General features: G+C 38.6%; 2 protein-coding genes across 2 annotated transcripts in view; both read right to left on the bottom strand.

Moving 5' to 3' along the window:
* LOC311297742 (uncharacterized protein) overlaps window positions 1-22,410 on the bottom strand; it is a gene marked incomplete at both ends in the record, with an annotated part of 153,426 nt that overhangs the window by 82,667 nt on the left and 48,349 nt on the right. The gene's annotated exons all lie outside the window — the stretch shown is intronic.
* On the bottom strand, window positions 157-19,557 carry LOC311297754 (uncharacterized protein; the record flags this gene model as incomplete). The annotated part of the gene is made up of 5 exons (XM_084420188.1): window positions 19,496-19,557; window positions 2,500-2,826; window positions 1,300-1,653; window positions 753-842; window positions 157-326 (listed from the first exon to the last, which is right to left on the bottom strand). Exons 1-5 carry the CDS (start codon window positions 19,554-19,556, stop codon window positions 157-159), a joined length of 1,002 nt encoding a protein of 333 aa, XP_084276314.1. The 5' UTR covers window position 19,557.

The raw sequence follows: 22,410 nt of genomic DNA, 5'->3' as shown, positions 1-22,410 counted from the left end.
TTTTAGATGGATATCGAGGCTTTTTAGGTTGGGTAGAATCTGCAATCTCTGACCCAGTTTGTTTGCCCGTTTCCAAGGCTACAATACACTGTGTTTCCTGCTATCTGGCATCCCGGGGTGTCAAAATACTATTGGCTGAACTGGCAGTGGGCGGAGTCACACAGACCAAAACAAAAACCGACTGACAACATGGAAAGTGAGAGGATCAGAAAAACTCCATGAGTCGATCAAATGAGGATGATGTTCATACACACCTGGATTCAGAGAGTTTGGTGTGGTGTCTGGAATCAGTGTTGTTGCTGTAGTTGATGTTGCAACTATTGCCACTACAAGATGGAAATATAAATATTATTTTTCATATTTTATTTCATATTTTAATGAATGAACACAATGTCAAGGCATTTCTTATAAACTGCTATAGTCTAGAGAAGCTCATCAGTGTGACGCTCAGTTCTGGTGCTGGAGCTGCTCACATTAACATGGGATGAGTTGTGTTTAATAAATCCTCACTATGATTTTATTAATTTATCATAGCAGTGGCGTGAGTTACACTAGCTGTAAATTATGATTATTTTGCATCAGACAACAGACTGTACAAGACCGGTCATATGTATCAAAACTCACTGACAAATCTGACTAAAGAGCTTTTTTTGATGATAATATGTGTGATGATAAAGCAGTCTGTGAGAGCCAGTGCAAACCACTGAAGCGAGAGACTGATGATGTGTGACAGTGATCATGTGATCATGAACCTTGTGTAGAAGCTGCTGCTGTAGTTCGGCTTGATGTCTTCTCAGAGTTTGAGCTTCTGACTGGAGTCAGTGTTGTTGAAGCGACTGGAGCTGCAGAAGATGAATGTTCAGACGCATCAGGACATTAACATCATATTTTCATATTGATCATGACATGCAGTTTGTGTTCAATCATCACAGCTTACAGTGGCAGTAGTTGAGAAGAGAGATGTTACTGTATCATTTATTCCTGGTTTATATGAGAGTGAAACACAGTGAGCTGCTTCCCATAAACCTTCAGCTTTCCTGAATCAATGACATTATTAAGCCTTAGAATTCCTCAAACTGACCTCCTACATCATACTAGGCTTTAATAGATTTATGCAATATTTCATGTATGACCCATGTAGGAGGTCAATATTGGGAATTATAAGGATTTTACCCACAGTTTTTGACTTACTGATGACCACTAATATTTTACAATTGCCAAACGTATGAAGCTATCAGAAAGAGTAGAGTCAGTGTGTGAAAGTTTCCACAAATCTGTCTGAAAAGAGTGTTTTCTCACCTGAATACTTGACAGTGTATCTGACTGAGGTCTTGACTTGATTTCTGTGAGTAAGCTGACATCTCCACTCTCTGTTGTTATCTTCATTCAGGAGTGTTGTAGTCAGAGCGATGATACAGTAGTGATATTGATCTGATGATGATGATGATGATATCTGATATCTGGAGTCTGTCTTCAGATCAACACCAGCCTGATTCACCCACAACAGCTCAACTCCCTCAGAACTGACCAGATCATCACAGGAGAATCCAGTATATGAATACAACTGACAGTAGAGAGTCACAGAGCGGCCTGGACTGATCTCAGTCTGTGAGGATGAAGATGATGATGATGATGATGATGGAGACACTGCAACTGAACACAAGACACAAATCACAGACTCTTCAATCATCATCTGGGCCCAGTTTTTCAAAAGTAATCCAGTGGGATTTCGGATCACGGATTGGATCAAATCTTGGAAATGGGTTTTTCAAAAGCAAAAGAGGGATTCTGAACTAAGATCAGATCATGTAATCCGATCTTAAATTTGATCTGGATCAAACCTGCCCTTTGGGTTTTTCAGAACTTTGAACTCGGATTAGGATCTATTTGATCCAAAAAAACAGGATTATCCTGATCCCATCAGAAGGGTGGATTCAGTTGTGATTTTTCGAACCAAATAAAACCAGAGAGGTTTTTTTTTTTAAGTGAATGATCACAAAATCAATGTTTACTGATGATATATACATTTCTTCATATTTGAAGCATATATGAAGCATGTCACATCTAATGAGATATGGTAAAACAACAAAATCTACAATTTAACATTATAACAAAATAAGGAAAGTAAAAGTTTCTGTTTATTACAGTGTTTCTGTTTCTTAAAATTAAAATAAACAACGGTTATTTGTGGCCACCGGTATTTTGCCAACTGCTGTTCTTTGCTAAGCCAGTAGGCTACACTGTTGGTTCCATTTAAGGCTCTAGTAAACAGGATTTGGTGATCCTGAAAAGTTCCTATCCGGATCAGATTGATCCAATCCGATGTTGCTTTGAAAAACTGGCTCAAAAGTAAGCTGGATTACGTGATCACGGATCGCAAAAAAAAGGATTACTAAATCCGGATCAATTTTATCCGGATTAAACCTTTTGAAAAACCGGGCCCTGAGTTTAAAGGGAGAATCTGCCCTTTTTAAATTTAACACATAATCATAAACTTACCATGAAGAACATGCAGATAAACACCTGCATCAGGTCCTTGTTTCTGCCCATTCACATATTGTCTGCAGGTGTAAGATCCATAATCTTCTTCTGTGACGTTCTTGATGTTCAGAGAGCAGTCAGACTCCAGACTCAGTCTCTCATGTCTATCTGTGTCTTTCTTCTTTATCCCTAATTCAATCAGTGCAACTACTGCTGAATGTCTGAATCTGTTATAGTAGGTCCATGTAGTTTTAGATTTGCAGTCAGAAAGAGCATTATTACAGGACAGAGAGACATTTTCACCAGAACTGATGAACACATGATCAGCATCCACTCCACTGATACCTGAAACACAGTATATCTCAGTGATCATTATGATATATATTAATAAATGATAATAATAATAATAATAATATACCAGCATAAAAAGCAAAAGATTAAAATAATTCAAATAAAACTTTTTCTGATGTTTGATAATTAATTCATTCATTTATGGATAAACCAAATCAAACGCCTCTTTAAGAAGGAATAAGAAATACCCTGAGTTTGAAACAAATGTAAATAATGTAATATCATATCTTGAACTCTTGATTTCAGCTTTGTCATAAACATTACTGGACGGCACAGGATTAGTTGATCCTCCTCTTCAACCGTAGAAAATACACTAATAACTGACCTTAAAAGCTCTTTATCTGTTCTGTGTTTCTCTCTTTCCTTCAAACTCACCCTACTGTGACTTATGCACAGCTAAATACAAAATAACAATTCAAAACCCACAAAGAATATTTGTGGAACAGTTCCCAAAGGAAGGAGCAAAACTCAGGGAAGGTTTGCTGGGATCAGTAGTTCACTCTCCATCCAGACACAGTCGTGATGATACTGTACTTCTGTTCTCTGACCACACAACATCACTTCACTGAGCTGAACACTCGTTGTGTGTTTGATAGTAAGTTTATGATCAATCATGAGCTGAGTTTGGGAAGTAGTTAACAGTGAATTTGATCATGATTAGGGCCCTCTCAAGTAAAGTCATGACAAAATAATGCATTAACAAATCATTTAATAAAATATGATTAAACATGCACTAGGAGAATATTTGTATTCCTTTACACCACCAGTACAACAAAACAAACAAACAAAACAAAAGATAAAGGTTATTTGTAGTTCTTTTACTCACAGAGCATTCACTGTGTGCTCATACTATGATCTCGATATCAATATAATAAAAGCGCTATATAAATGAAGGTGACTTGACTTGACAATATGAGCTCATCCCAGATAGAAATGTTGTTGTTCTATGAATGTTTTGAGAGCATTATGTTCTTGTAATGTTTTCTGTAGATTATTTTATTTTTGTTACCAGAATGTTCTCCTAAAAGGAAGGATAACACTCTCTAAACATTCTTATACAGTTTTAGCGGGACGTTTCCCAGCAGACACAGGACTGAACCATCTTTTCCTCATATGTCTCTAGTTTCCTGTTTACACTCAGTGCATTTGGGGTCGATATGCCCCCAAAAATGTATAGAGTGATTGTATTTTTTGTTTTGTTACATTTTTAATAATACACAATTATTATATATTTTTTTTGGTTTACTTCTCATCTATACATTAAGGCTATGTTTTGGGAGATTTGAAGTACTTTTGTACCTATTTACTGTAAAATACCTCAGCTACACCATTAGCATATTATTACCTTTTTATAAAAAAAAAAAAAAAAATGATGATGGAAATTAAATATGAGTTGTTTCTGGATATTGATCTAGGTGTGAGATGCATAATTCTTCCATCTTCTGGTTAGACATTTTTTTTTGAGGAAAATATAGTTTTGCCAAAAAGTGTAATTACCATACACTTCCAGCAGAGGCGCCATAGAGATCCATTAATTTCTTTTGGATGTGACGGACTGCTCTTATAACAGCTTTTGTTATGAATATATATTTATACATTTTAAAATACATTAAATCAGTATTTTTTTGTTGTTATTTGAGGTCTTTTGAAGTGTCTTGTTTTTGCAATAATGCCACATAAATTTGCAGTAATGACACTAAAAGAAAAGACTTGAATGCAGTTACATATTATTTATTTCAATAATCCAAATGTATAAAATTATTAACTTTAGAATAAGAAAGACATTTTTAGTACATAAAAGTAAATAAAAACCCCAAACCCCCAGAAAACAGCAATAAGCAAATAGGAACACGAGTAAAGAGTAAACACAACTGTCTGTGTGTCTGTGTGTGTGTGTGTGTGTGTAAGTGATCACGTTCGTTCCACATTGCATTTGTGCTCTAGTACATTGACGTATGGACATTTTCAGATTTATTCTGGATTTATTGATTTTTTTTGACAAATGAAAAATCTAAATCAATTTTCATTTCAAAGACATTCATTTCAAAGGTCTTGAGTGTGACTTTTTTTTTTTTTTTTAAATACCTTCAGAACAACCGAATCCCAGTTTTGTGTGTGTGTATAGATAGATAATTTAGAAAAAGTCACAAAATCTTATTGCACTGAGATGAAGGAAACCATTTTTTTTTTTTTTTACTAAAGAAGAGTCCACTGGGTCATATTGACCCCAAAGGACAAATCAGGCTTCGGTCCTGGAGGGCCACTGTTATACTGTTATAGTTGTGTTTTATTCTCTGAGAGTGCAAGCATGATGTTGAATCATCATGATGTTGAATCATCGCCTTCTGATCCAAGATGGCGGCGCGAGTACATCGCGAGGCTCGCGGTCTCTCCAGATTCTGTAATTTAGCAGTATTTTTCTTGCTCATTTCGGGTCTGTTCGTCCAGAACAGTTGTGCCTTAACATCGTACACCCAAGGTGAGCTTTTGGATATTGGTTTGCGAATTTCCGACAGTTTTATGGACAACCTTCGACTCCTTCCTGAGATCGCCAGATCACCCGAGGCTATGCACTCTGCCCGGCCGGGCGGAAGTGCTCGCAGGCGCCGGCGAGATCGTAAACAAAGGCGGGGGAAGCGCGGAGGACTAAGAGCTAAGCTAAAGCTAACACCACACCGGCTCTCTTTACCCAGCATTTTCCTTGCCAATGTACGGTCGCTGTTGAACAAAATGGAGGAGATTCGACTCAACATCACATACAGCAAGAGACTTTTGAACTGTAATGTTCTAATTTTCACGGAAACATGGTTAAACAGCGGAATACCGGACAACGCTATTGAGCTAGCGGGACGCCATACATTCCGGGCGGATAGAACATTACATGGCTCCGGTAAGACCAGAGGTGGTGGATTGTGCATTTACATTAACAAAGCTTGGTGCACAAACTCTGCTATTGTTGGGAGACATTGTTCAGCTAACCTTGAGTTTCTCATGGTTAAATGTAGACCGTTTTATCTACCGCGGGAGTTCACTTCCACTATTATAACTGCAGCCTATATTCCCCCGGATGCTGATGCCAAGTTTGCTATGAAAGAACTTCACGCAGCCATCAGTAAACAACAGACCGTTCACCCGGAAGCTGCGTTTATTGTTGCGGGTGATTTTAATCATTCAAACTTAAAGTCAGTGCTACCGAAATTTCACCAGCATGTTTCCTGTCACACCAGAGGAAACAAAACCTTAGACCATGTTTACACAAACATGGCTGAAGCTTACGTCGCGACACCCCTCCCCCACTTGGGACAGTCAGATCACCTTTCTTTGTTCCTCACCCCCAAATATGCACCTCTGATCAATCGCGTGAAGCCATCAGTGAAGACCATCAAGGTGTGGCCTGCGGGGGCAGATTTCTCACTCCAGGAAAGGTTTCTACACACAGACTGGAGTATGTTTGCTTCTCAAGCCACCAGTGGCTCTCACACGGACATTGACTGCTACACCTCCTCTGTACTGGATTATATTAATACCACCATTGACAGTGTCACAACCCAGAAGCAGATCACCACATACCCAAATCAGAAGCCATGGATGAACAGGGAAGTGCGACTCCTATTGAAGACACGCAATACTGCCTTCAGATCAGGAGATGCACAAGCCTATAGCACATCCAGAGCAAATCTGAAAAGGGGCATCAAAGAGGCCAAGCACTGCTACAAGCTTAAGATAGAGGGACACTTTTCCAACGCTGACCCTCGGCGCATGTGGCAGGGCATTCAGGCCATCAGTGACTACAAACCCTCTCACTCCACCCCCGCAGCCACTGATGTCAACTTCCTGAACGAGCTAAATGACTTTTATGCTCGCTTTGAAAGAGACAACAGAGAAACTGCCACCAAGCTCAAATCCTCAGCTGACCACCCACCGATCACACTCTCCTCCACAGATGTCTGCAATGCACTGAGCAGGATCAGCGCGCACAAGGCTGCTGGACCAGACAACATCCCTGGACGCGTACTCAGGGCATGTGCGGAGCAGCTCGCTGGGGTTTTTACAGACATTTTCAACCTGTCTCTTGCCCAAGCAACTGTACCAACATGCTTTAAATGCACTTCCATTGTGCCAGTGCCAAAACACTCCAGCCCGAAGTGCCTTAATGACTACCGCCCTGTAGCACTCACACCCATCGTAATGAAGTGCTTTGAGCGGCTGGTCCTGGCACACCTAAAAGACTCTCTACCATCCACATTGGACTCACACCAGTTTGCCTACCGTAGCAATAGGAGCACAGAGGATGCAGTCTCCATGGCACTGCACTCTGTGCTCACACATCTGGACAATAAGAACACTTATGCACGCATGCTGTTTGTTGACTTCAGCTCAGCATTCAACACTGTCATCCCAACTAAGTTAATAGCCAAACTTGGAGACCTGGGCTTCAACACCTCCATGTGCAACTGGATTTTGGACTTCTTGACCAACAGACCCCAGAATGTTCGATCAGGCTCCAACTGCTCCACATCCATCACACTCAACACTGGTGTACCACAGGGCTGTGTGCTAAGCCCGTTCCTCTACTCCCTCTTCACCTCCGACTGCAAGCCTGTGTACGGATCTAATTCCATCGTCAAGTTTGCGGACGACACTACGGTGATTGGTCTCATCAGCAACAACGATGAGACTGCCTATAGGGAGGAGATCAAGCACCTGGCCACATGGTGCACCGAAAATAACCAGCTCCTCAACACCACCAAAACGAAGGAGCTCATCGTGGACTTCAGGAAAGTGTCAAGAGGCACACACGACACCATCCACATCAATGGAATGGCTGTTGAGCGTGTCTCCAGTTTCAAGTTCCTGGGGACCCACATCTCGGCGGACATGACCTGGACAACCAACACCTCCAGCCTGGTCAAGAAGGCTCACCAGCGCCTCTTCTTCCTGAGGACACTGAGGAAGAATCAGCTTTCCTCCACTATCCTGGTGAACTTCTATCGCTGTGCAATAGAAAGCATCCTGACCAACTGTGCTACAGTGTGGTATGGGAGCTGTTCTGTTGCAGAGCGCAAGGCACTGCAGCGGGTGGTGAAAACCGCCCAGCGCATCACTGGGACTCCACTACCTGCCATCGAGCACATCCAGAGGAAACGCTGTCTGCATCGAGCTCGCAGCATCCTTAAGGACTCCTCTCACCCAGCCCACAGACTGTTTTCTCTCCTGCCTTCCGGCAGGCGTTTCAGGTGCCTCCGGACCAGGACCAGCAGACTAAAGAACAGTTTTTTCCCCAGAGCTGTCTCTTTATTAAACTCTAACCCTCATTGATCCCACTCCCCTTATATACTGATTGACTCTCCTCTCCCTCCTCACACCTGCCTCCATTTTGTTATTTGCAATACTATAATGTTAATTTGCACTGCTGACTGTTATTACAGTAACAACTGTTTACATATGCATCTTGCACTACTACCTTGACTGGAATATGCTCATTTGCACTGCCGACTGTTTATTTACAGTACCGACTGTTATATATACATTGCAATATCGTACCTTAACTGTAATATGCAATTACTTTCCACTGCACTCACTCGGATAGCTTCTGTCCAAACTTTATTTGCACTACTTTAAATCCATTGTTATACTGCTCATTAGCCTAACTTATACATATATCTATTTGTAAAATTCTGTTTATAGTAATATCCATCTGTATATTATGCTCACATTCTGTTTATAGTAACAGCCATCTGTATATATATTCATAGTACATATCTATCTGTAAAATTATGTTTATAGTAACAGCCATCTGTATATTATATTCAGTACATATCTATCTGTAAACATTCTGTTTATAGTAATAGCCATCTGTATATTATTATATTCAGTACATATCTAGCTGTAAATTCTGTTCACAGTAAGAGTTATCTGTATATTATATTCATAGGACAATCTATCTGTAAATTTTTGTTTATAATAGTATTCAACTCTATATTTATTCAGTACATATCCATGTTCTGCACTTATGAACCACTGTATATCCTGCACTTGCTGCTATTGCACTTCTGGTTAGACCTAAACTGCATTTCGTTGCCTTGTACCTGTACTTGTGTAATGACAATAAAGTTGAATCTAATCTAATCTAATCTAATCTAATCATCATCACATTGTAACATAAATTCAATGCCAGTATCATTGATTTAACATTGTTTGGATGGTTGCTTGCTATCTGGGACCCTCATCAAACACAGCTAATCAATGTCTCCAGGATTACTAGAAAGCTACAGGCAGGAGAGTTTATCAGGGTTGGAGATAAACTCTGCAGGACAGTGGCCCTCCAGGACCGAGTTTACCCATCCCTGGTTTTCTTAATGAAGCACGTCACCGTTATTGAGATTGGTAGTAAAATCCAATCAAAGTCAGGTGTCAGTAATTTTGTATCATATAAATGTCTATAACTCCGAAGCGAATTGAGATATTTTCACCAAAATTGACACACAGATGTATAGGCTCACTCTGAGGGCACATTAAAAAATGGTGGGACTGAGCCTCTTGGTGGCGCTATAATAGAACAAAACATGAAATTCCCATTGACTTCAATACAGTACTGTGACATAAAATTAGTGATGTACCGATGTGAAAATTGTGGCCGATACCAATATTTACCAATGGCGATATCTCTGTATAGAAAACACATTTTTATGATAATCAAAAAAAGAGCTAATTTCCAAAACATTTTTATTTTTTTAAAAAAATTTTACCTTTGTAATTTTTTCAAATTTTTTTTCCAGAAATGACTGATATTGGGCACCTTTACCTGTGTGCAAAATATGTCATCAGATTTTCAGAGGAAAAAATAAATATATATATAAAAATAAAATTAAATAAAATTTTATAAAGGATACAAGTGTGTCCTGAATTCACACTATGAATAAGGATGAAAAGGCAATGAATAGGCAATGTCAGTGTCTGAGAGTTTTGTATAACATGCTCATTGGGTTAAATGGTGAGATTGACAAGTGCTGAAAAACTGTGCTGTTGAATTTACGCCTCCAGCCTAGTTCAGCGATTGTGTAGGCTGCTCTGTACCTAACCTCTGTCAGTAAGAAACATCCAGAAATATCCCAGATATTTATAAACACCCCTCAGCAATCTCTGATATATTAAGTGAATCCCAACAAAATCCCAGTGCATAAACTTTCAATTATGTCCATGGTTCACGTCAACACACGCTGAACACTTGCTACGTGTACGTGCTACGTGTAGGCTAGAATAAAGTTGGGCTGCAGCTACAGTGGATATTTTAATTGTTAGCGTGCTTTTCATCCATTCAATGGTGAAACGAAACTCTTCTTATCACTCAAGGAAGATATTTCTCCACCTCCACATAGGCTGTTTTTTTTTTTTTTTTAATAGGGTGACAATACATCAAGACTTTAGAGTAAAAGCAAGCAGCAGCCGATCGATACTGTATAGGCTACTGACCCGGCCTGGAAGTGTACGTGCATAGCCCGAAGGACGTTAGCTTAATTTCTACTATGTCGCCAAATATATGGATTGAGCCAAACTGGACTGTTTGGCAAGACGACTGCTGTTCTTTGCAATTCCTATTACAACCATATATAACTACATTCTGCCTGATACTAGGGCTGTCACTTTTGAGAAAAATCTAATTCGAATGGGTATCAAATATCAAGCAATATATTCGAATATCTACGAGTCAAAAAACAATCAGTCAAAAAATGCGTCATGAAGAGGAAAAAAACATATATAAGTCGCACTAGACTATAAGTCGCATTTATTTAGAAATTTATTTCACACAAAAAAAACAATGTTACGGACGGGACAGTTCTCCGTTACGGACGTGAGCGCTCTGAAAGCGGCACTAAAAGACTGCTTTAAAACTTTCACAGAGACCTCAAACAGAAAGAACAAAGCCTGTCTTTAAATTTAATTTCGTTTTGTATTAATTGTATCTTCATTTTATATAGTAGAAAATAGATAATCACAACACGGAGGCGCCGGCGCGTGAACCTGGAGCTCGTCTCATAAATGAACCGAAACTCAGCGTATAAGGTAGCCTACTCGCCTCACAGACCTGAGACATATATAGAAAACTTGAAATGTCTACTTTTAAACAGAACAATTCAAAACGAAAGAAAACAGACTCTCTGCTTATGTCATCCGTATGAAATGTGCATTTCTCTCTGGCGCGTTCACTACTGCGAACATCGCGAGTCAGCATCATCAACTTCATCTTCAACTTCACACGTCAAATACACAGGAATGATTATCGGCCTGTTCACATCGGCCCTATTTTGACATCGGAACGATACCGATGTGTAAAAAAATGACCATATCGGACGATATTATATCGGCGGCCGATATATCGTGCACCACTACATAAAATGCTATGTTTTATGAACGCATCAGCGTATTGTTAAGCAACTCGGTATGAGTCATCGGCACCATGCCTTGAAGGTACTCAAAAAGTTTGAAATTGAAACATTGAATCGTATCATCTCCAGACTCCAGGCATGATGCCAAAATGACTTTTCAGGCTTTATTTCTGCAATGCCTTGACATATTGACACCAAACTTTGTATGTGTCATTGTCACTTCACTCTGGCCACATCACATCGATTTAGTAACTGCGCCATCTATTGGTCGAAAGTGATAATCCATTAAATCATCTTATAAGTTACTGTATATATGATTTTTCAGCCATTTGCCCAAAATCTTGTTTTTCTACCCCCTCTTTCCACCACAAGGACCATTTGGAGTTCCCAAAGACACAGATAGTGATCAAGGCCTGTAGGCCAAAATGTTTGTATTTTGGGGGTCGATGCCCATACGGAAATGTAATATATGACATATATGTCCCTATATCGCAAGTGACGCCGTCATATATGCTAAATATAAGACAATATATTGCTATCACATATATACATATCTCTAGATATATGTTGATATAAGTTTATAACATATATAAATTGTCCATATTAAATTAGTATATTGGCATATATTAATATGATGTATATGATTATTGTTTATATAATTTTGGTTGTTATGACCATATATGTCACCAATATGTTTAATTTATATATGCCAATTTATTTAAACAACATACATACATTTTACATGCTTATGGTTTCCTTATTAATTAATTCCTTGTTTTCCTTATTTGAACAGCTTGAACTTTTAACAAGTCTACACAATCCACATTTCAATTTCTATCCCATTTTAGAATTAGCACAATTTGTTATAAATAAAATTATTGTTTTATTATTATTATTTTACGTAACTGGCTCATAAAAACAAATAAATACTACACAAATTCTATTTGCAAACTTATTTTTTTTCATATCATCAATAACCATATATCAATATCATCATTCTATAAGTAAGAAAATACAATCATACATACACATTAAAACATGCACTACATATGTAGATGCATACAGAATAATCTAGGGACCCCAAATATAATTTAAATGCATTTCTCTAGACTGCACTGATGCAGCTAAATCATGATATAATATCATCTGTGCTGTCCCAAAGGCATGTAGAAACACTTTCTGTCTGCATTTCAGGCCATGCATTTAGCATGCGTCCCACCCCAATACGTTACGTCATTGCCTAATGCCTATCTTTATTAGGCGCGCCAAAATTCAAACGCAATCAAAAGACCGCCATCTATTACGCGCATTCAGAGACGTCACCTACCAACGGATGGAGAATTTTCGTCCTTGTCGAGTGAACAAAGAAGAAACCGATAGTTGGAGCATTGTTCCAACATCACACATAAAAAACTTAAATAGTAATTGTTTTGGAAAATTCAGCGTTTCTTATAATCATTCGTTTCCAAACTGTTTAATCATATGTTTGTGTGAGGTTTTCTAGCAGCTGAGGGGGGACAGGGAAGCGAGAGGCAATTTAGGTCGTAGATGAAGGCCTTTGGGTGTCTCAGGGACAAAGAACAGTGTGACCGGCACCAGGGGGGTAGAAACCAGTCCGAACTAGCTGAAGATAGGGGGTATCTTTCTGGAAATTTACAAGAAACCTGGAAGGAGGAGTTCTTTTGCCAAGAAACTGTATAAAATGTCTATGTTTTATTATGTCTGATAGGTATTCTATTTCAAAGCTGGGTGGCTGCGGCTTTTGTGAAAAGAATCCTCATTGAAATAAACCTTTTCTCTTTATTACAGTTTTGTCTCTTGAAAGTTTTCTTACACCTCTGATGCTGTTTGATATTAACTTCTCAAAATTGCCATTACAGTAATGATTTCTTAGACGGACTTGATGACAGATCTGTATATTTAATTGAGTGGAGAGGTGGATTGAAGAAAAGGCGGATGGCCTTAGTACGAGGCAATGGTGCATAAAGTTGCAGGTAAGTTAATTTCTGAACTTTTATTATAATTCACACATTGATATTGCACAGAAAATAAATAATTTAAATAATCACTGAACTGCATGATATTATAAACTATCAGATCGGAGCTAACGTTAGGCTACAGATCGGATGATTGAGCAGATATTCAGTTTAACTGTTATGTTTTTTTTTTTTTTTTTACATTGAACGTTGCTATTAATACTGCTTTATTGTGTGCGTTGCATTTTCATGTTCTCATTTTCATGTTTAAGAGCCAACTACGAGTTATTACACTTAATCATTCTAAGATCTGTGAGAATTGTTATGTGAGAATTTCTTTAAAAAGTAAGATTTCAGCTGTCTGACACATGTAACATTAGTGGAGAAATAAAATACAATATTTGCCTTTAGATTCTAGAACTAATACAATAATACTCAAAGTAAAAATATCTCGATTTATGCCAATGTAAACTTGCAGGATATTAAATCCCTGTCAGTATGTGTGCTAATATTTTGAACACTGTCCCCCATCATGACATCAATACTTATTGTGGGGGTGCATAAGCGAAGAGACCAGTAATGATGGACCATTTAGCCCCAAAAAGGTCACAAGATGTTTAAATTTATTTTTATTTTTTTACTGAAACCCAAAACTAGCATATCTGCAAATGTAAAAAAAAAAATAAAATAAAAAATGCCTGCCCACTATAAAGTTGTTGCTTCAGGTTAAAATAAAACAAAATCATTATTACATATAACTTTGCAAATTAATTACTACATTTAGAATTTAAATACTGAATGAATAATGAATCATCCAAAGCTAGGAGTACCTAATAATCTACAATTTTCCCTAGATCTTGACAGGATTAGTCATTTTTCACAGCCAAGTACAAGCAGTCTGTCAGAGATGTTTATGTTGCTCTGGCTGTTTTTACTTATGGTGAAGCATGTCTATATCTGTTTACCTGTTTTAATGCCATCAGCTATTATCCACTCTGCTATTATTTCCGATCTTACTGTTTTGGGCAAGCTGATCTTCATTTTCTGCTAAAGAAATTGAAAATACTGATACTGAAAATCTCAATTTTTTAACTGTTTTGCTTCCTAGAAATGCCAAAACTCCTTTGTACAATGGGCAAGCTGGGGAAATGGCTTGAAACGAAGGAGCAGAGCCCACAGGAACAACTGGCATCACCTTCCAGCATACAGGAAACTGTGAGTATGCTGTTTTCCAAACCAATACTGTAGGAACAGCTATAACAGCAAGGCACGACAGTAAAAACATATTAAAACCAATTCAAATACCAAAAAAACCCAAAGAAGAACCGCATTCATTCACAAAATGGCGGCTAGCACAACACAACATTCTGATGCATTTGTTTTGATAATGGGTTGTCTGAAAATAATAATAGAAAAAAACAAGCGGAAAAAAACATAAATTAAAATTTCCTGATAATTTACTAACCCCCTTGTCATCCAAGATGTTCATGTCTTTCTTTCTTCAATCAAAAAGAAATCACGTTTTTTGAGAAAAACATTACAGGATTTTTCTCCATATAATGGACTTCAATTGCAACCAGCGGGTAAAAATCAGTTTCAAAGGGCTTCAAATGCTCTACATGATCCCAGCCAAGGAATAAGGGTCAAACCATCTGTCATTTACTTAAAATAAACATTTATATACTTTTTAACCACAAATGCTCGACTTTGGTGTTCTGCTTCTGCACAACGTATTACGTTATCACATTGGAAAGGTCATGCACGTGATGTAGGTGGAAGTGCCGACCCAGTGTTAAAACAAATGTGCAAAGACTAAATCAAACGCCCTTCACACAAATAAAGGTAAAACATCGATGTCGGACAAATTTTGAAGTTGGAGGAGAAAATGAGATGGAGTTTTTCGGCACTGGGTCGGTACTTCCACCTACGTCACAAGTTACGTGATGACGTAATATGTCATGGTTTGGCTAGATAAGACCCTTATTCCTCGGCTGGGATCGTGTAGACCCTTTGAAACTGCATTGATTTGGACCTTCAAACTGTTGGTTGCCATTCTAAAGGGTAGTTTAAACGAGAATGCACGCGTTGACGATAATGCATAAACTGACGTTGCGTGAAAATGTTAATTTAGTGTGTTTTAGGTGATTATAATTTGGATGTCCTTAGATAAATGTTAAAAAATTAAAATGCTTTTCTTTGTCTTTTTTTACAGATGCAGTGATCCAGAAATTTCCTAGAACCACCAGGGGCCAATTAGGGGTAGCTATTAATCAAAAGGTCACTGAGTTGAGGACATCCAAAAAGTTATAATATAAAAAGTAATATTGTATTTGTATATAATAGTGATGGGAGGTCCGGTTCTTTTCCGCGAAACCGGTTCTTTCGGACAGTTCGTTTCAATGAACTGGTTAAAAAAAAAACAGTTCACCAGTTCTTTTACGTCCTCACGTAATGACGTCAATTCTATCATCCCGGCGGATAAAAATAAATTCAGATAAAGGCATTTGTAATCATAACGTCAGTTAAATAATAGCAATCATCGTCATAATCATCTTGGAAAAGTTTATTACATTTACGCTGCGACTTTGCAAATGAACCCTGTACAGGCGATGTGCAAACGCGGATGTTTTACATGTCTAAACGATAGCCTATAAAGTGAATAAACTGGTCTTCATCAATTTTATTTTATTTGCTATTAAATAAACTTACATTTAGCCGAATTCGGCCACACATTTAAGTCCTCGGTTCACCCGTACTCATGTATCAGCACAGCATCTAGTTGGCTGAAAGAAAGTTTGGTTCAGAGACAGTGTTATCACGCATGCGCAGTATCTCCAGCTCATCGGTTCTTCGTATCGAAGGTGTCCGAAAGAAACTGTTCTCAGTTCTGTACTGGTGATTAGAGAACTGCTGTAGCAGTAAGCCTATACTGTACGTGCACTGAGCTGAGAACTGCTGAAACCTGAAAATAGCCACCCTTAAAACCTTGGCAAGAGTTTACGTCAAATATCAACTTACTTAGAAATTAAATGAGCTGTTCCTGAAAATAATGTTTTAGTATAATAATAATTGTTTAAGTTTTACAATCCATTCGTTTCCAATCTTTAAAATAATACAGTGAAAAGACAGTATGTGATAAACATGTTTCCAACATGTTTTATTTTGTTACACTTCGATGTTCAACAAAATACTTAAGAAACCTGCATTTCATCCCTCAAAAAAAATTGCACGCATGCTCAGCTCAACAGGTTCTCAGTAGTCGAACACTTCCGAAATAAACAGTTCTCAGTTCTGTAGTACTGTACTGGTTATCCGAGAACCGCTGTACCTGTACGTTCGGTAGTGCGCGCATGCTCAGTATCAGCTACTCGTGCTCATCACTTCTCAGCACAACATCTCAGTTCAGTGAACTGTTGGAGTTACTGGAGTAAAATACTCTGGGATATTGTTTATTTCGAGTCAGAGGAGACTGTCAGGCATGTCCGAAAGTGAGTAGTTGTGGATCAGCGCTGACGTAAGACACAAACTGTTACGAGCGATTCACTAAAATAGAACTTACTGGTTCAAAAGAGCGATTCGTTCATCAACCGGACATCACTAGTATATAATATAATTGTGTGTTCAGTGTTCAGTAGTTTTCTAATTTTGCGCAGCTTAACAATTCTTCTTTTTAAATTAAAACTGTTTTAATAAAGTTTTAATGTTTCAACTGTTTTACTGTATTACTTCTTTTTTGCTAACTGCACTGTTTAACATTTAAGGCTTAGCCATGTCATGTGCATTGCATTACAAGTGTGTAAGTACACGTCCATAACCTATATTTCGAAATAAGAAATTAACGAAAGCATGTTTTTTACATTTGTTTAGTTTACATCATACATTATACAGGGCTTAAAGTATTCCGGCCGGGGGCCGGATTTCCGGCTTGAGGGCAGGTCCGGCTGCAAATTACAGTCGGAGGCACTATCGGCGCGGACGCGCTTGAAAAAAATGAGCGCGTCGCTTCCATTATGAGCATGCATACCGCGCGGCTACATTTGAAATAACGAACTTGAGCACGTAAAAGACGCGATATGTGAACAGGCCCTATCTGACTTGAATAACACACCGGTCCTCTTCAACCTACCACCTTGATTCAAGAGTCAACGCGCACAGCTGTCACAGCCAATGGGAGCATGATATTAGGTTGTCTTAGCCAATTGCTAGAGAGGGGGGTGGGTCTTGTGCAGGAAGTGAACCAGTTCGCAGTTAGCTTCAGAGCTGCCAACTCTCACGCATTCACCGTGAGACACTTTTCACACGCTCTCACGACACACATCTATTTTCTCACGCACAGAAAAATCGCGAAGCAAAGAGGACACGGAGACCGACAGACTAGACAGAGCAGGTTACTTATGATGTAAAAAAAAACTCAGCTCTCAGATTCTGTCACTTTTATTACGAAATTCAAACAGTAAATACCGTTTTGGCGCTTGTAAATGTGACGCGACCACTGATCTATATAGAATGACATTATATAGATCAGTGGACATGACAGATTCCTAGCGGCAGGTGAACCTATCATCTCTAGCTAGTAAATAAACACGAATGAACAATGTTGAAAGATACAGTAAAATTACCGAAATGTATATTCCTTCATACGTAATATCGACCAATTAATGAAACAAATGGGTCAATAAAACAGCTGGAGAACAATTATGTCACATAACATTTACCTCAGGAAAGCCATTTGATGACCATAATATAGGCTATAGCACGGTAGTTGGCTAGAAAAAAGAGCTATAGAGAGTATTTTGCTAAATATGTGTACTATATTACATATTTATTATGTTTTTACTTATATCATTAAATAAAGTTGTTATTATAATTAAAAAACGCATTATATCTCTCTCTGTATGTTTACAGCATTAGGTGAGTTGTTTTTTTCTCAAGAAAAATTAATGCCTATCTTGTGTAGCCTACCTAATATTTATTTAAATGAGTCAATATTAAATCAAATCACAATAATTTAATTGAATTGAAAAGCAGAAATTGTACCATGTAGCCTAAACATTGTAACATGTTGTCACTAAGCCTAATAAAATTCAGTTTAGTTACTAAAATATTTTGACAATCACAATACACTTATTGTGATGCAATAATTTAATATGAAATTGTTCTAATAGGTTTTATATATGGACAGATATATATGTACATGTATGTTTTCACTTTCTATGTGAATATATTTAATATATGTAGAGTTCATATACGTGAATTCTCACAACTTTAGTACGGTGGGGGAAGTTCAAATTATCTGATTGGTCAGTTTAAACGTCTCACAGTTGGGTTAAAGTCACATGGTCAGGAAAGGATAAAAAAAGATTGAAACTGTTGCTCTGTCTCTTTTTATGCTCTGGCTCTCTTTCTTGGGGCTCTCTCTCTTTACTTCCTCTTTTCTTTGTATCTTACTCTCCCTCCCCCTCTCTCTCTCTCAGGAAACATTTACATGCTGGGTAAGATTAATGGTATAAGTTATCATCATCTCATTCATCTATTTTTTTTACGATTTTAAGTATTACTATAACCATATTTTGTCATTAAACCTTTTCAATTACAAATAATGTGCTAAATAGTTTTGATTTGGTATTGACTTTGAAGTGCTATCTATTGCAATACAATATCGTCACTCTCTATAGCAACGCTCTCCCACATATTAATCTATTGTAACTGTGCTTTTTTCTTTGCTTTAACCCGGTCTTAAAGTAAATAGATGACTGTCAAAAATAGTAGTATTAAATTAAATGCATTTATGGTGAGATTACTACATTTTAATTAATTTAATGCATTTATGGTGAGATTATTATATTTTCATGTCAATCTGTGTACATTTTGACCACGAACCATGCGCTGTCACTTTAATTCAGCGCGTGCAGCACAGCAAAAATAGACTCTGTGCGGAAATGATCGCTGCACTGCTGTATACGCACCGCTCCTGGAACGCACGGCCGGACCGCATCTACGTGTGAAAGCATTAACCTGTTAACATGGGTGCGGGAAAAAATACGCACCGCATACGCACTGCAAACGGAGTATGTGTGAAACGGGCGTTACACTCTTAATATGAAAATAATTCTTCATCATCAGATGTTTGAGTGACACTATGTCCAGTATCAGGAATAATACAGTATGATCTGTATGTATCAAAACACAACTCTGAGATCACAACGTGAATGTGTGCAAGAATAAACTGAGCATGTTCAAATGAACTCTTTCCAGACTAATTCCACTAAATGTCTTTAGAGAAAATACAGATTTCTTTACCTGTGAGAAGTGAAGAGAGAATGATCAGTCCCAGCAGACACAGATCACACTTATCAGCCATTTTGTGTTTCTGTCAGTCTTTCTCTTCATTATATATAGTTACAGCTCTTCCTCTTCATTATATATAGTTACAGCTCCTCCTTTAAACATCATCAGCTCCTCCTCTGGTTGGTAACTTCCTCTGATCTCATCAGCTGAGTGTTTAGTCCTGACTCTATGACACAGCTGAAGAAGCGATCAGAAAGATCTCTGGTGTAAAACTTGACTTTGAAAAGCTCTTGATCTGAAAGTGAGCTGAATTGTACAGTGGTATCCAGAACTATTTATCCTCTCATTAGCTATGTTTCCATCAACCTGTTTTTATGCGCATTTTGAAGTATCGCATTAGAAACGAGTGATGGAAATGTCAAATTTCGAATAAAAATCCCTTAATTTGCAAAAAAGTTTTCACGCTTGCTTGAGGTGGTTTTTGACTTATGAGTCAGAGGGCCCTATCTTGCACCCAGTGCTATTGACTTTGTACACCGACGCATGTATCATTCCTATTTTGCACCCGACGCACAGCTGACTTTTCCCTCGACAGACGCAGGTCTGTAAATTAGGGAATGAACTTGCGCTCCCGGGGGCGGTTCAGCAAAAAGAGGAGACGTGTTCTGGCGCAAACGTTCCCTGGTGCTATTTTGCAGATCCAGAAAACAATTCCACCACAGACCAGGAAAAACCTAGTCTAAAGTCAGTGGCGCGTTTTCAGTGGCGCGTTCAGATGCTATTTTAAGGGTGCATGCTTGGCCATAATGTAGCGTGTGCACAACGCACATGCACTTTGCTTCTCTCATCTACACACAGATGCAGCAGTTGCCATTTTTGCAAACCATACATAATTACAAGGAAAAATATTCCACATGAGGGAAATCATTATGGTGTCCATGAAGATGTGAAAAAATAGGCATAAATCTAGCTTACACATTTACCCAAATTATTATACGGCTGTATCCTGGGTTTCCCCATGCTGCCTTGTGCGCAGCACGATTTTATTCACGCTGCTAGGCAGCCTGGATTCCATGGACCAGATTTTCGCCTCAGCGAGGGGACCAATCACAGTTACCTTTCGATGCAGCCTTAGATAGTGTTCTAAGTAGTTAAGAACGCAAGTTTATTTCGTCTTCTTCCTCATCGAATTTCTGTCACTCTACATACGTCATCTGGTATAATTGAAACGATTGGCTATGAGCGACGTAAAGGCGCATTTGATAGACATTCGTAGCGCCCAATAAACGGCTCTGGGCATTCGTAAACCACGCCTCAAATACGAGAAAATGAACATGTGGTTCCCAGACTACGTCTCAATGAGACGAGGTCTGACGTTAGCCAGGCTAATACGGCTGTTTAACCGAAGCTAATTTGGGTGGGTTTCTCCCATCCCCATACAATGTTACTTCTCTGTGTTTTACGGCCCTGACGAGAACGTCGGTCTCCTCGGCTGTGAACCGCTCCTGGCGCGCGCCTGGCAAATCCGCCGTTATAGTAGCCATCCGCCATGGAACAAGGGCGCCTGCTCTTAAAGGGAATGTGAGATGATACTCTGATTGGTTTATTGCACGATACGCCCAAACCACACCTATGAGTGTGCCAACTTCAGACCAACCCATTTTAGATTTGCGTCGGGCACAAGAGTCATTTATCCCGCCGGTATAATAGCAACAGCACCTGAGATACGCCCACAAAGTCACTTGCGTTTCGCGTTTGATACTTGCGTTTCAGATCGTCAGGCACTCTAACAAGGAGGCTAAAGATCAGAGGAGTGAGGTTTACTTGCACAGCGACTACTAGCTGGCCTCTGTTAAAATAGGGCCCAAAGAGTTAAAGTTCCCTTTTTATGTTTTTTCGAATATTCCCTTTCATGCAGTGTGTAATATAGCTGTTTGTGAATGTAAACGTTCTGCAAAGTTTTAAATTTGAAAGTGCACAATAAATAAAGTTATTGTCTTCCAAAAGAAAGAATCGGCTCTGAAGTTTACTTCATCACACCTTCCCACATATCAATGTTTGTCTGGCCCAGCTCCGGTCCACAGAGCCCATGTTCCCTTGGTCCTCATGCCGCAAAGAATGACGGTCCTGGAGTGGCCTAGATCTGGTTTAAAGACAAGGGCCACACATGGGCCATAACTGTCTGACAGGATTCATGCCATTGCTGACATCAGGCCTGCGTGAGGCCACATTCGGGCCAAGATCGCTTGCTATATGTGTGTGCACCATGAAGCTTTTATTAGGCTACTAAGTTTGTGCTTGTGAAACCACAAATTCACAACCTCCAGAAGTGTTGCATTGACAGATGCGTCAAGATCACACTTTATCTATATATACACAGCAAAAACTCCAGTGTTAAATTAACTCTCCTGGGAATTTATCTTAGACCACACTCAAAAGTGTTATAATAAGGGTACATAAAAAGTCAAGGGCCCAACTAAAGCAAACACTGATCACCATAACGGTGTGATTTTCTCCTTCAGTGATTCTGCTTGTTAACATCAGGTGTCTTCAATAATTGTCAATTATCACTTAATTAATCAGTTAATAATTAACTATAATTTAATTATATCTGAATTATAACTTTAACACTGCTTCAGTGTTATTTTAACTCTCTTAGGGGCTGTTTACACAACACCGTTTTCCATGTTACACTTTTTTCGTTCATTTACACGACAAAATGGTGTTTTGGGGCATGATAACGCAAATATTTGAAAACTGTCTTCTCGTAAACAATCAACATGTGAATCTCTGAAGACGATGAGGTCATGCACATACGTATTACATGTTCAGTCTATAGTGTTTCATCGCCATCCGATGGCCTGGCAGCAGAATACAGTGTTTTTTGTCGTTTTCGCGGATCCGTGTGAATGGGGATCGTTTTGACA

This window comes from Rutilus rutilus (genome assembly GCF_951802725.1).
Source record: "Rutilus rutilus genome assembly, chromosome: 1".
In the NCBI taxonomy this organism is placed as follows: domain Eukaryota; kingdom Metazoa; phylum Chordata; class Actinopteri; order Cypriniformes; family Leuciscidae; genus Rutilus; species Rutilus rutilus.
The sequence above is the reverse complement of the archived record's forward strand: the minus strand, read 5'-3'. Positions and strand labels throughout refer to the sequence as shown.